This window comes from Pelophylax lessonae (assembly GCF_965119305.1).
Source record: "Pelophylax lessonae genome assembly, chromosome: 3".
In the NCBI taxonomy this organism is placed as follows: domain Eukaryota; kingdom Metazoa; phylum Chordata; class Amphibia; order Anura; family Ranidae; genus Pelophylax; species Pelophylax lessonae.
Window position 1 is genome coordinate 261,317,668 of NC_138770.1, and position 15,563 is coordinate 261,333,230.

The window sequence follows — 15,563 nt, forward strand, 5'->3', positions numbered from 1 at the left end:
TCACCTTTACAGCATGCAATGATTACTAGCACCACTGTGTGATACACACTTGATCTACAACTGCCATATTTGTCTGTGGTTATATTGCAAAGAGTTTGTGTCTGTGGGCAATGCAGGTTATGGTGCTAGAATGTTTGCCATTATTAACCAGTTGCCACCATATCACATACCTGGTATATCATTTGACTTCAAGTGTTTGTACCGGGGTGATGCCGGAACCGTTATTTCGAGCCAACGGTCAGCTCTCCCGTAAAAGCGGTTGGAGCGGCTATCTAGCTCCTCAGTTGCTATTACAAGCAGTGGTAGGTGACATTATCCTCCCTGCGTCCTACTGGGAGACCCAAGCTACTAGCCGGTGCATGTATGGAGACCCATACATAGCCAGAATTGGCTTTGATCGGGTCTTCACTATGGTAACTCAAAAGTGACAACAAGACCTGGATGTCAACAGCACTATTTTTTGAAAGGCGAAAGTATTCAAAAAACGCGGATCTTGGCGTTTTTTGAAAGCTTTCAAGTGCAAAGGAGGGATGTGGGGTCTTATTGACCCAAGACCCCTCCATAAAGAGTACCTGTCACATGCCTATTGCTGTTACAAGGATGTTTACATTCATTGTGATCGCAATAAAAGTCACCAAAAAATTAAAGCAACAGTGTAAAAATAAAACAAATTAATAATGAAAGAAAAATTGAAAGTGGAGCTCCAGGCTCCTAAAGAAAAAAATTAAGTCAGCAGATACAAATACTGTATCTGCTGACATTTAATATTAGGACACTTATCTGTCCATGAATCCAGCAGTGTCTTCACCTGAGCCGATTTTTCAATCGGCTCTTGGGTGCTGCCGCCGCCATCGCGGCTAAGGGAAACTGGCAGTGAAGCCTTGCGGCTTCATGGCCGGTTCCCAATTGTGCATGCACAAAGCTCGCTGTGCTTTGTGAATGGCCCAGTGGCAGGGGAAGGAGGAGGGGGGCCAAACTTCTGACTGAATTAGTTGCAGTGAAGTCAGCCAGAAGTAGGAACGGGTACCTGTCAAAACCAGGTACTCGTTCCCTCCCTCCCGAAAGGTGCCAAATGTGGCAGCGTAGGGGGGTAGGAGGCAAACAAGCAGAGCTTCCCCGTTTGGGTGGAGTCCTGCTTTAAAGTGCCCCAGTCCCCCCCATGCTAGAGCACAAAGGCGAATCCTGTACGCGTGCAAAAAAAGATCATCCCACATATGTAAGGTATCGACACAAACGTCGTACCATGGGCGATAATAATATCTCTAGACCTCCTCTGTAGATATAAAATTTTATTGCAAAAAAAAGACTATACATAACTCCTGAAAAGAGCCTGAAAAGAGCTCGAAAACACACCTGAAAAGAGCCCGAAAACACTCCTGAAAAGAGCCCGAAAACACTCCTGAAAAGAGCCCGAAAACACTCCTGAAAAGAGCCCGAAAACACTCCTGAAAAGAGCCCGAAAACACTCCTGAAAAGAGCCCGAAAACACGCCTGAAAAGAGCCCGAAAACACGCCTGAAAAGAGCCCGAAAACACTCCTGAAAAGAGCCCGAAAACACTCCTGAAAAGAGCTCGAAAACACGCCTGAAAAGAGCCCGAAAACACTCTTGAAAAGAGCCCGAAAACACTCTTGAAAAGAGCCCGAAAACACTCCTGAAAAGAGCTCGAAAACACGCCTGAAAAGAGCCCGAAAACACTCCTGAAAACGATACGCTCAGGTGTGAATGGAGCCTAGGGCTTGTCAACATTACTGCTTCAAAGATGACAGGAGCAGGGGGCTGGGCAAGAAGATGAACACATACATTTTACAGAGAAGTGTACCGGAAGCATTTAAAATGCATCCTAAGTGCTTTGCATAATCTTTCAGATGTAAGTGAATATGTTTGAGACATACGTTGGCATTGCTTCATGTTGCTGTGCTTTCGTTTGGACATTATACGCAATGTTCAGCAGTTGTTGAATTCTTTGGACATTTCTTGACACCTGTTACAGTCCGTGGGACATCTTTTACCGAGATCCAGTCCTGGCCAATTCTGACAGTCCTCTCCTACATGTAAAAATCAGCATGTATTTTGCTAGAAAACTACGTAAAATCCCTAAACATTGTATCTCTGGGGATTCTAAGTGCTTTTCTAGCAAAAAAGTATGGTGGATTTTTAAACGTAGGAGAGAAGTGTTAGAACTGAATGTGTTTGTAGTGGTTAAAGTTTTTTTTTTTTTTTTTTTTTTTTTTTCGAAAAGCATCCCTTCTTGAGTTTTATGTAGGGCATGTTTTCAATACACAAAGATTTCCAGTATTATTTTGTGACGTTTCTATGTCAGTGTGCAGTTTTGTAAGATTTCTACATGTAGTTAAAACTGTCCTTTTAAAATATGTTATGGATTCATCCGGAGCTGGAATGAAGGTGGCTGTTGCAGGGCCCGAAAGACGCTGGAAAAGTTAGTTTTTGGAATAGAGTGTGTAAGGTTTTTACTGCTGTCTGTGACTCCATTGGGAGATTTCCCCTAAAGCCTGGTACACACGAAAAATCATCCAGTTTTTTTTTTTTGTTTTGCATGCTAGTTTTATATTAAACATGAGGTACTCCGTTTATGAAAATTCTCCTATGACAGAATACAACTTCAGAAGTGATGTCATGTGTTGAATTGTTTTGTAATGTATTCTTTCGTTTCTGAGCATGCCTAGTCTTGCTCTTCCGATTTTTTTTTTTTTTCCTATAAAAACTGTTCTAATTAACCGCTTAAGGACCGCCCCACGTACATATACTGTGGCAAGGCAGCCCCTAAGCGCAAAATCATATACCTGATTTTTTTTCCTTAGCTCAGGCTCCGCTGTGATTGGACACAGCAGGAGCCAATCAGTGGGTCCGGCAGAAACCTGGCGATCGTTCCAAAAAAAAAGACAGAACGGCGGTCTGCCTTTGTAACAGGGCAGATCGCCGCTCTGCTAGTAAGGAAGACAGAGATCTTGTGTTTCTGCTAAGCAGGAACATGGATCTCGGTCTTCCTTAAGTTAAACCATCCCCCACACAGTAAGAAAGCACTCAAAGGGAACACATTTAACCCTTTGATTGCCCCTGATGTTAACCGCTTGCCGACTGCTCACAGTATATTTACTGCGGCAGTCAGCCCCTCACAGGCAGAGTGACGTAGGTCTACGTCGCTAGCCTGTGAGGCTCTGGGGAGCGAGCGCACGCCCGCGCGGTCACGAACCCCCCCCCCCCCCGCGTGTGACTGGCGGACCCGATGTCCGCCGGTCACTCGGCGATCGGCGGGGGAGAGGGAGAAAGTCAGGCGGCTTGTGTAAACAAGCCACCTGTCATTCTCGGTGTAAAGACACTGATCACACGGATCTACTATGTAGATCCGTTGATCAGTGTCCTTACAGTTCAAGCCACAGCCAATCACAGTAGAAAGCACGCCCCTAGGGACACACACAGCCCCTCCCTCCCAAATAAAGTTAACCCCTTCACTACCAGTGTATTTTTACAGTAACAGTGCATATGTATAGCACTGATTACTGTAGAAATGTCACTGGTAACCCCAAAAGTGTCAAAAATGTCAGTCAAGGGTCCGATCTGTCCGCCCCAATGTCGCAGTACCGCAAAAAAAATCGCAGATCGCCGCCATTACGTGTTAAAGAAAAAAGCAACAAAAATGACAAAAATCTTTTCCCTTTGTTCGTAAACGCGATAACTTTTGCGCAAACCAATAAAATTACGCTTTTTGCGATTTTTTTTTTTTTTTTTTTTTTTTTTTTTTTTTTTTTTTGGCCGAAAATGTTAAAAAATTTTGATTTTTACATTTTTTTTGGGGAATTTCATATAAAAAAAATGTGAAAAATATTGTTATTTTTGCAAAATGTACGCTCTTTTTTTTGTTTATAGCGCAAAAAGTAAAAAGCGCACAGGTGATCAAATACCACCAAAAGAAAGCTCTGTTTGTAGGAAAAAAAGGGCGTCAAATTAGTTTAGGTACAGCGTCGCACGACCGCGCAATTGTCCGTTAAAGTCACGCAGTGCCGAATCGCAAAATACCCCCTGGTCGTTTAGCAGGAAAATCCTCCGGGGCTTAAGTGGTTAACCCCTTCCCTGCCAGTTTCATTAGTACAGTGACAGGGCATTTTTTTTTTAACATTGATCACTATATTAGTATCACTGGTCCCCAAAAAGTGTCAAAAATGTCAGTTTGTCCGCCGCAATGTTGCAGTCTCGCGTAAAATCGCTGATTGCCGCCATTACTGGTAAGAAAAATATAAAGTCCATAAATCTATCCCATAGTTTGTAGATGGTATAACGTTTTGCACAACCCAATCAATATACACTTATTGGGATTTTTTTTTTTTTTTTTATGTAGCAAAATACATATTGGCCAAAACTAATGAAGGAAATTTGATTTTTTTTACAAAATTTTATTGGATACGTGTTATAGCAGAAAGTAAAAAATGTTGTTTTTTTTTTTTTTTCAGAACTGTTAGTATTTTTTTGTTTATAGCGTAAAAATTCAAAACCACAGAAGTAATCAAATACCACCAAAAGGAAGCTCTATTTGTGAGAAAAAAAGGACATAAATTTGATTTGAGTACAGTGTTGCATGACGGCTCAATTGTCAGTTAAAGCAATGCAGCGCAGTATCGCTAAAAATGGCCTGTTCAGGAAGGGGTGGGGGTGAACCTTCTGGAGCTGAAGTGGTTAAACGAAATTCGGACATTGTATGCACTTATGATAAAAAAAAAATTTCTAGCATGCAGATTCTGTCGTCTGAAAAGCCGAAATCGGCTGTCGAAAGCGTTATACTAATGATCAGATAATTGGCCGATCGTGCAAAATGTTTCTTTCGGGTATTTATTGTGAGCCTCAGTGAAACCCTCCTACACAAGGATAAGAATTGAGGGGACTGGGGGGTCACTGGGACTGAAAGGTACACGCAGCAGTAAAAACCTGACCACATTTCATCATTTCCCCACTGCAGTAAAATGTCTTTCCGTTGCTCTTTCCCTTACCTGGGATTTTCTGTCCTAATTCACTGCCCCTGGAAAAGATAATGAGAGAAGATCTCACCATCGGGGGCACACTGCAATAAAACCTCTCCGGCATTCTAAGCAATTCGCTACTCTGCTCAAGACAAAAGGAAATATTTTGGCTGGGGTTGGCGCTTTTAGGAGCGTAGTGCATGCTACAAGGTAAGCAAAACTGATTACAGATTTTTCTGACATTCCAGTGCCTCAGGAGCTCTAGTAAAGTATCTGGATTTCTTTATTATTTTTCAGAGGTGTTTTATGGTATTTGTCAATTTTTATGAAATAGACTTTTTATTATTTTTTTAGGATTTATATAGCACCAATATTTTGTGCAGTTTTTTTTTTTTACAAAATAAAAGGAGATGGTGAAGTTGCAATACAATTCAAGACCAGAGAGTAAGACCCCTTTCACACATGCCGTCTGTTTGTCATCCATCCGTTGACCAATAAAAAAAAAACGGACAACCATGCACCTCTATGGAAAAATGGATGTAAATTGATGATCATCCATTTACATTCGCATCCGTCATTATTCATTTTTGGAAACTGATTAAAGCTCTATTTTTGAACTAAAAACGAAATTGAACGAAAAACTGATCTTAAAGTGGTTGTTAACCACCCCCTGTAATGTTTTTGTACTAATAGGCAAGCCTATATTAAGGTTTACCTATAGGTACTGTAAATATCTCCTAAACTTACACCGTTTAGAGATATTTATATTACATGCAGCCGATGATGTCATCGGCTCATGCGCTTTGAAGGAACAGCCTCCCGTGCCATTTCTTCAGAGCCCTGTGCCGTGACCGGCGGCTCCCGCACGCATGACATCACACAGCTCTGGCCAGTAGCACAGCTGGAGTCCGCAGACCCGGAAGGATGATGGGCAAAGATGGATGCGGCCTCCAGCGGGGACGATGCAGGCTTCGTTTACAGATAAGTGTCACATAATGTGCTAGTATGCTAGCACATTATGCATTTACTTTGCAGGTAACCAAAAAGAAAAAAATATTTTCCAGACTTTACTTCCTCTTTAGGGCCCCTTTGCACCTGGGGACCACTCATTTCATCAGTTCAGTCATGTCAAAATGGATAAAGTATTCATTAGTAGACCATGAGTTTTTCATCCGTTTTTTTTTTTTTTTTTTACATCCAATGCAAAAACAGATGAAAAACTCATAATTTTTCAGTTTACATCAGGTTTTTATCCGATCTGTTTTGGACCAGGCCTATTTCTGACACTTGTTATTTACAAGTTAAAATAATTTTTTTTTGCTTGAAAATACATCGATCCCCCAAATATGTATATTTTTTTTTTAGTAGAGACCCTAGAGAATAAAATGGAGATCGTTGCAATATTTTTTATCACACCGTATTTGCGCAGCGGTCTTCCAAACACAATTTTTTTGTAAAAAATCCACTTTTTTTTAATAAAAAAAAAAATAAGAAAACAGTAAAGTTAGCCCCATTTTTTTTTATAATGTGAAAAATAATGTTACGCCGAGTAAATAGATACCCAACATGTCATGCTTCAAAATAGCGAACGCTCGTGGAATGGCAACAAGCATTGGTACTTAAAAATCCCCATAGGCGACAATTTAAAAATTGGCTCTTTAAATGCATTGCTAGGAGACGACGTTTGGCGTCGCTTCGGTCCTCCAGGACCATAGAGTCGAGTGGGGGCCTTTTTGCCCTCACTCAACTTCCTGCCTGTGAGGAGCGCGGACCGGATCATCTTCCCCGCTGCCGGCGGGTCCAGAAAGCGGGGAAAACGACCGGGAAGCGACGAGGGGGGCACCTCTCCCGCCACACCGTAAGCGTTATCCTGTGGCGAATCCACTGCTGGGACCACCCTTATGTGAAAGAGGACTGCCCGCAGATTCAAAAAAATACTGGGGTTATCCAGATACAGCTATCTGCTACCATAACCCCGGTATTTAACGTCAAAGTACCGACGTATATCTGCGGTGGGCGGTCCGGAAGTGGTTAACAGGAGAAAAATAGAGCTTTGCTCAGTTTAAAAAAAACAGATGATGATGAATGTGCATGTAAACTGATGTAAATTGATAATCCTCCATTTACATCCATTTTTTTCAGTAGAGAAGCATTGATGTACATTTTTCATCTGTCAACAGATGGATGAAAAACGGACAAACGGACAACGTGTGTGAAAGGGGCCCAACTGACAAATGGTCAGTTTTTCATCTGTTTTTGCATTGGTAGTGGCTGTAAAAAAAACTCATGAAAAACTAATGAATACTTCATCCATTTTGACGTGACTGAAGTGATGAAATGAATGCAAGTGTGAAAGGGGCCTTAAAGTGATTGTAAACCCCCCTCTCTACGTTGTACCTATTGGTAAGCCTATAATAAGGCTTACCTAAAGGTACTGTAAATAGCTCCTAAACTTGCACTGTTTTGGAGACATTTTACTGTATAGTGCGCCAATGACGTCCTCGGCGCATGAGCTCTGAAGGAACAGCCGCCCGTGACATTTCTTCAGAGCCCTGTGCCGTAAACGGCGGCTCCCACACGAATGCGCGTGAGTGACGTCACACGGCTCCGGCCACTAGCATAGCCAAAGTCCACAGACCCGGAAGGAAGACAGTTTAGGATGGATGCGGCCTCCAGTGGGGACGACGAGGGCTTTGTTTGGAGGTGTCACATAATGTGCTAATATACAATACATACTTGCACATTATGCCTTTACTTTTCAGGGGAACAAAAAACAAAACAAAAAAAAATCACTGGCTTTACTTCCTCTTTAAGCTGGTCATAGATGAACTGAATGGAGGAATCCTTCCCGCCAGGACATTGCCAGCAGACCCAGCGCCATCAGAATAGGCTAGGCAATGGCTGCAGCTGTTGATTGACAAAAGTTTTCCAACTTGTCCGATCAACAGAAGTCGATCTAATGATCAACTGCTGTTAAACCAGGACAGCTACTCACTGAATGAAATTTCCCTGGTCCCTGCTGAACCAGCTGAGCTTTAGGTGGGCTCTGCTCATGAGAGCTTACAATCTAAAAGAGTTACTCCACTTAGTGGTAATAGGCTTTGCAGCAGTCAGTTCTCTGTCTCAACTAAAGTGATTGTAAATGATCACCATGTAAAACAGCCATTCAGTTTCAAATTGAAATAAAAGGCAAAACATTTTTGTATAGATATATACACTGCTCAAAAAAATGATTGGAACACTTTGAAAACACATCAGCTCTTTATGGGGAAAAATATCATGCTGGATACTGTATCTATACTGATATGGACTGGGTAATGTGTTAGGAAGGAAAGGATGCCACATTGTTTGATGGCAATAAAAATGATCAACCTACAGAGGGCTGAAGTAAAGGCACCCCCAAAAATCAAAGTGAGAAAATTATGCAGCAGGCTAGTCCATTTTGCTGAAATTTCATTGCAGCAGCTCAGAGACAATTGAGTACTTTCAGTGATACTTTTTTTATTTGCACTAACATACAATTTTTCAGGACAAGCTTTCGGGGTATGTCCCCTTCTTCAAGGTCCAAGCAGTACTGATTCACAAAATGTTGCAGCAGCTCAAAATGGCGTAGTTTGTAAGGCACCCACGTGCTTGTATGCATGCCTGACAATGTCGGGGCATGCTCCTAATAAGACGATGGATGGTGCCCTGGGGTATTTCCTCTCAGGTCTGGACCAGGGCATCCCTGAGCTCCTAAACAGACTTAGGTGTAACTAGATGGCGTTGGATGGACCGAAACATAATGTCCCAGAGGTGTTCTATTGGATTTAGGTCAGGTGAGCGTGGGGGCCATTCAATGGTAATACTGTAATTCCCTAATTCTCCAGGAACTGGCTGCATACTCTTGCCACATAAAGCCGGGCATTGAACCCAGGACCCACTACACCAGCGTAGGGTTTGACAGTGGGTCCAAGGATTTCATCCCGATTCCTAATGGCAGTCAGGGTGCCATTGTCTAGCCTGTAGAGGTCTGTGCATCTCTCCATGGATATGCCTCCCTAGACTATCACTGACTCATCACCAACCTGGTTGTGCTGAACAATGTTACAGGCAGCATAATGTTCTCCATGGCTTCTCCAGATCCTTTCACGTCTGCCACATGTGCTCAGGGTGAACCTGCTCTCATCTGTGAAAAGCACAGGGCGCCAGTGGCGGACCTGCCAATTTTGGTGTTCAGTGGCAAATGCCAATCGAGCAGCAGGGTGCTGGGCGGTGAGCACATTGCCCCCTAGAGGACTTCGGGCCCTCAGGCCACCCTCATAAAGTCAGTTTCTAATTGTTTGGTCAGAGGCATTCACACCAGCGGAGGTACTTTTGTAGGGCTCTAGCAGTGCTCCTGTTCCTCCCTGCACAAAGAAACAGATAACAGTCCTGCTGATGGGTTAAAGACCTTCTACGGCCCCATCTAGCTCTCCTAAAATAACTGCCTGTCTCCTGGAATCTCCTCCATGCTCTTGAGACTGTGCTGGGAGACAAAGAAAACCTTCTGGCAATGGCACAAATTGATGTGCCATCTTGGAGTTAGACTGCCTGTGAAACCTCTATAGGGTCCAGGGCCTCATGCTATCAGTAGTGACACTGACCCTGGTCAAATGCAAAACTAGTGAAAAACAGTCAGAAAAAATGAGTATAGAAAAAAAATTTCAGTGGCCCCCACCTGTAAAACCATTCCTGTTTTGGGGATTGTCTCATTGTTGCCCGCCTAGTGTACCTGTGGGCCTCATGTCAGGACAAATCTGATCATTGGCGGATAGGAGGCTGAGTTCCCAGCACAGCTAGAGAACTGACCACAGTGTGCTCTCCTGGTTCGTTTTTAATAGGAAAGCAGATGGACTGGCAGGAACACCAGGGATTTCACATAAAGGAAGCAATACAAAGTGAACAGGATACTTTCCCATATAAGTACATGGTACAGCAAGCACATATCAGGAATATGAAGTGTTAACAAACACTTTAACATTCATAGAACATTCACACGTACATTGGTGTGACACATCTAACCTTCCATTATGTTTTAAACAATCAAATTCATGAAATATATCCGTTCTTCTCATACAATTCATGTCATACTTTAGGAAAGCTGTTTTTAATACCTTGTTTTTACAGTATCTGTTTTGTACCTAATCTTGTTATATTGATTTTTTTCTAGATTATTTAGAACTATGCATGTCATTGGCTTCCTCACATTGATCGCTGTCCAGGCAGCTGTGCTTGGCAGTAGCCTTCATGATGACACCATTACGGAGTTTGCAGTGAAGATATACCATGAACTAAGAGCTGCAAAGGAAGATGACAATATATTCTTCTCTCCTCTGAGCATTGCTCTAGCTGTTGGAATGGTGGAGCTGGGTGCTCGTGGATCCAGTCTTAAAGAGATTCGACATGCTCTGGGTTATGACAAACTAAAGAATGGTAAATCCTACCCATATACAGTCTCTTATTCCCAGTCATATTGAATGTGCATAGTGGAATAGTTGGGAGTGTACGATTAGTGTAGTATATTAGATGGCTATAGAATACAAATACAAGGTATCTTAGGTCCCTAACACTATTTTCCTGAAATCATAAGATGAATCCTGTAGAAAATAGCCTAAGGCCCCATGCAGAAAAAAATGCTCACATACAGTGTTTTTGTGCACAGTTTAGGAGAGTGTAGCCGTTTTTCTGCCACGAAGCTCCAATCAAAAACCCAAACCCGAATTTGTTTTTTTTTTTCCCTGCCTCTAATCGCTAGGTTGAAAATACGTCTGTAATTGTCCCAATGTGCATGGTTACATAGGATAACAATAAGCTGCTTGTACAGGCAAACACAAAACTCGATTTTTAAGCCAGTGCTCATGGAGCCTAAGCCTCCCTCATGAGTATAGCACTCCAAACTATAAACAATTAACACGTGAATTGCCTATTTGTCTCCAAAGATTTGGCCTTCCCCTTACTTCTGCATCTAACAATTAGTCTACCAATGTGATGGGCAGCCTAACTGTCCAACTATGATGTGCATAAGTGGTGGACCGGACTTTGCAGGTAGAGAAAGAGAGCGGTTTTAGGGCTCTCAAGCTCTTTTGAAAGTTTAGTAAAGTTATGCGCAGGCTTTTTTATATTTTGGCATGTAACCACTGTTAAATTATTTGCTTTAGTCTAAGACATTTTCAGAATGAAAGTCAGCCTGCATAGCTCGATTGTAGTGCAAGCACTTGCTCGTGTTCACAGTGCTACTCATAGAATTGTGCGTGGTCTGCTACTTAATAAGAAGAACTATAGCCAAAATCTTTTTTTTTTTTTTTTTTTTTTTTTTTTTTTTCACTGTGGATACAGCAAGGGAGGGTTATGACCCCTGTCGTTTTTTTTTTTTTTTTCACCTTTTGTTTCCTATTGCAGAGATTTCATAGTTACATAGTTTGTCAGGTTAAAAAAAGACACAAGTCCATCTGGTTCAACCCCAAAAAGAAAAAAAAAAAACAGTATTGAAAACCCAATCATACAATCCCATATACACCATCCTATACTCGGAGTTGATCCAGAGGAAGGCGAAAATAAACCCCAGCAAAGTATGATCCAATTTGCTACAGCAGGGGAAAAGAATTCCTTCCTGATCCCCCGAGAGGCAATTGGATATTCCCTGGATCAACTTCACCTAAAAAAATGTTAGTACCCACTTATATTATGTACACCCAGGAAAGAATCCAGGACTTTTTTAAAACAATCTAGTGAGCTGGCCAGAACCACCTAGAAAAGGACTTGGGGGTACTGGTAGACAACAGGCTTGGCAGTGGCATGCAATGCCAAGCCGCCGCAAGCAAAGCCAACAGAATACTGGGTTGTATAAAAAAGGGGATTCACTCCAGAAATAAAGAGATTATTCTCCCACTCTACAAGCCTCTGGTCCGGCCACATCTGGAGTATGCTGTCCAGTTCTGGGCACCGGTCCTCAGGAAGGATGTGCTGGAACTGGAGAAAGTCCAGAGAAGGGCAACAAAAATAATTAGGGGAATGGAGGACAGCAGCTATGAGGAAAGACTACAAGCACTGAACCTATTCTCTCTGGAGAAGAGAAGATTGAGGGGGGATATGATATCAATGTACAAATACTGTACTGGCGACCCGAGCATAAGGAACAAACTATTCAGAGAGAGGAGATACAATAAGACACGTGGCCACTCACTAAAACTTGAGGAAACGCGGTTTAACCTTAAAGTGCGTAAGGGGTTCTTCACTGTAAGAGCGGTAAGGATGTAGAATTATCTTCCACAAGCAGTCGTATCAGCAGGGAGCATTGATAGTTTCAAAAAACTATTAGATGGACACCTTAAAGACCACAACATACAGGGGTATACAATGTACGGTTAATAGCAAACAAACACACACACACACATCATAGGTTGAACTGGATGGACTGATGTCTTTTTTCAACCTCACTAACTATGTAACTATGTAACCTCTGGAGAGAGTCTATTCCACATTTTCACAGCTCTTACGGTAAAGAAACCTTTCTGTATTTGGAGACAAAATCTATTTTCCTCTAGACATAGAGTGCCCCCTTGTCCTCTGTGTTGACCTTAAAGTGAACAACTCAACACCAAGTTCACTATATGGACCCCTTATGTATTTATACATGTTGATCATATCCCCCCTTTATCTCCTCTTCTCAAGAGAGAATAAATTCAGTTCAGTCCCTTCACTTCCTTTCCCATAGCCAAACAGGAGGTGATAGGAAATCCCTGCAAGGGATTAAGGGAATTCTTTGGTGACCTCCAGGTGTACTACACAGACCAATGTTTCTGTATCCCATCCTGATAACTGTTACTGACCTGGCTTGTTTCCTGAATAATCTGGGTTTTTCCCTGTCTGGCCATCTGCTTCTGTACTGACCCCTGCTCATTCTCTGACTGATGCCTGCCTGTTGCCATTTAAACCTCAGTAAGTTGCTGATCCAGTCTGTTTCTTGCTATGTCTCTGCCTGCCAAATTGATGTCACCTTGCCCAGCTGTTGCTGACCCTCACCTTGAGCCAACCTCCACTATCTGTGACACTAATCTCCGAAACCCTCTAGTCCTTGTTGACAGCACTCTCAAGTTCCAGTGACATCACTGTCTTATGGCACTCATGCCACTGTACTGTCCCTGCACTCCCTGTCTTCCCACCCAGGGGTGCTTGGACTGGAGAAATAAATTAGGCCTTCCTTGTCATCTAAGGCTTCCTATCCAGATATGGGTCTTTATCTCTCAGAATGTGGGTCTTGTAGGTCTTAAATAGTCTACTTGGCACCACAGTGTGTGCATGCTGTGAGATTCCCGCACGGACAAGCTTGTGGGCAAACCCGCAATTATGCATACATTTGTGATCAGAACTATGCACATGTGCAGGTGCCCATGCTAAAATCCGGCTGGCTTGATCTTCCTCCAACTTATTTACTTTAAGTTAACGCTCAAGTATAGGTTTACTTTAACATTCTCTGACCGCAGTGATATCTTCAACCAAGCCAGTCGTGTTGCAATGGTAACTTGTAATCCAGGACTGGATGATTCACATTCTTCTTGGCAACTTAAAAAAAAAACTTTAGGCGTCCGAGGCATTGAGACCTTTGCCTTTTTGGAGGAAGGCACTGAAATGCCCAGGCTGTTTTTAGGTAAAGTCGGCACTGCTTGAGAACATAGTGGCTAACATGATTGTATTGACAGCCGGCATTGCACAAGATAGCCTGAGCTAAGTCCTGCAAATAATCTGAGCTCAGTCTGTTTTGGGTGATGCCAGATGCCAATACAGTCACAGCTACTATGTTTTTTTGCAGAGTGCTGACTTCACCCAAGGAAAGACCCACTTCAGTACCCACCTCCCCTCTGGCAATAACTATATCAGCATGTTGGGGAAAACCCCATGCCCAGATGTTCCTCCCTCTTCTCAAGCTGAAGTTTGCCAGCAACAAGAGCATGTCTTGTCTTTGTGATGAAAGACAGATGCCGCAATCCTAATGAAGGCAAGCCATGGGAACAGTTGGCACCTTCTGCCTAATTTTTGAAGGGCTTTTGCACACGGGCTGCATTAGCTCCTTCAGCATAACTACAACCGTAAGGCTGCATTCACACTTGAGCGTAGCGTTTTATCGCGTTTTTTACTGCAACTTTTACTGCGATTTTCAGGCGTTTTTTTTCAAGCATTTTTGGAGGCAGGCATTGACATCTATAAAAAACGCTGGTAATCAGCCCAAAAAGAAGCTCATGTACTTTTTTCAGGTACAGGCGTTTTGCAAAACACTCAGATGTTAACAGGGGCCATTTAAATGAATGGGGTTTTACTTGTTGGGCGTTTTGGAACGTTTTTTTTTAGCGTTTTTGGAGCTGAAAAACACTCAAAAACGCCCAGGTGTGAATGGAGCCTTTATTCTTCCACCCAGGCAGCCCAAGTACAGCATACAAAATATTCTATTTTGTAAACTCTCATACGTTGTGCTCATGTCTATGATTGACATGAGTTCAGCAGCACACATCCATTCACCATAATGACAGGCCATGTGCAAAATCCCTTTTTTGCTCTACTTGTTAAGTAATTGTTCTATATTTTAAAAATTGAATATTGTTATATAATATAAGTCTGTTCAAAATTAACAGAACAAATGTTTTCTTTTTTATTGTATGTATCCTTTAGCTTAGTCCTATACAGGTTGTGTAGTTCTGGGTGAGCGTTGTCCACACCTGCTGCAAGCAATGCTGTACCTAGGATGGCACATCAGATTCATTACATGACATGTGTCTCAAATGCCCCATATCTGAGATTCATCAGCTTTTAGATATGAGAGCTGTTATTTTACCAAGCTTCTAGTGTAAACTAAATGACAAATGTCCCAGCACAGGTCATTTGAGATGAGAAGAGGCAGCAAGATAATCAGGAATACTGTTTGAAATTTGTATTATGACTGCCTATGTTGCCAAGATATTTATGTGTAAATGTCAAAGTCATTTTTTTTTTTTTTTATGTTTTTGCTGCAGTTGACCAGTTATTGTGGATTACTGTTGTTTCCCAAAACCATATGTATTTTGAATGTAGTTGGAGTTTCATTTACTAGTGCAGCTGTACAATTTATTATACAAAATTACTTTTATTATTATTATTATTATTTTTTTTTTTTTTTTTTGCAGGTGAAGAATTTTCTCTGCTTAAAGATCTCTCCAGCATGATGACAGCCCAAGAAAGACATTATGTGCTCAGCATTGCAAACTCCCTATATTTACAGAATGGATTTCATATCAGTGACAAGTTCATCCAGTTAATGAAAAAATACTTCAAAGCAGAAGTAGAAAATGTAGACTTCAGTGAAGGTTCAGCTGTAGCAATTCACATCAATGAGTGGGTGGAAAATCACACTAATAGTATGTTATCAGCCTCCATAGAGTATTTGGGGCATTTTTTTCATTACATAGTTTCCAGCAATATTTCCATCCAGTTGTCAGTGTAAAGTTTGTAATGTTTTGTTGAATGTTTCCTTTTCAATCTAGCGAGAGATGAGCAGTAAGTTAAGGCTACGTTCACATGTTGGCGTAGCAGATCGCGGGCAG

The 15,563-nt window shown here is 42.0% G+C and overlaps 1 protein-coding gene across 1 annotated transcript in view; it reads left to right on the forward strand.

The window, feature by feature from the left end:
• Window positions 1–15,563, forward strand: part of SERPINI1 (serpin family I member 1) — a 110,278-nt gene that overhangs the window by 26,421 nt on the left and 68,294 nt on the right. Inside the window, exons 2-3 of the mRNA XM_082251291.1 lie at window positions 10,163–10,425; window positions 15,147–15,377. Coding sequence (XP_082107417.1) covers window positions 10,176–10,425; window positions 15,147–15,377 — 481 coding nt within the window. The 5' untranslated portion in view covers window positions 10,163–10,175. The remainder of the gene's footprint in view (window positions 1–10,162; window positions 10,426–15,146; window positions 15,378–15,563) is intronic.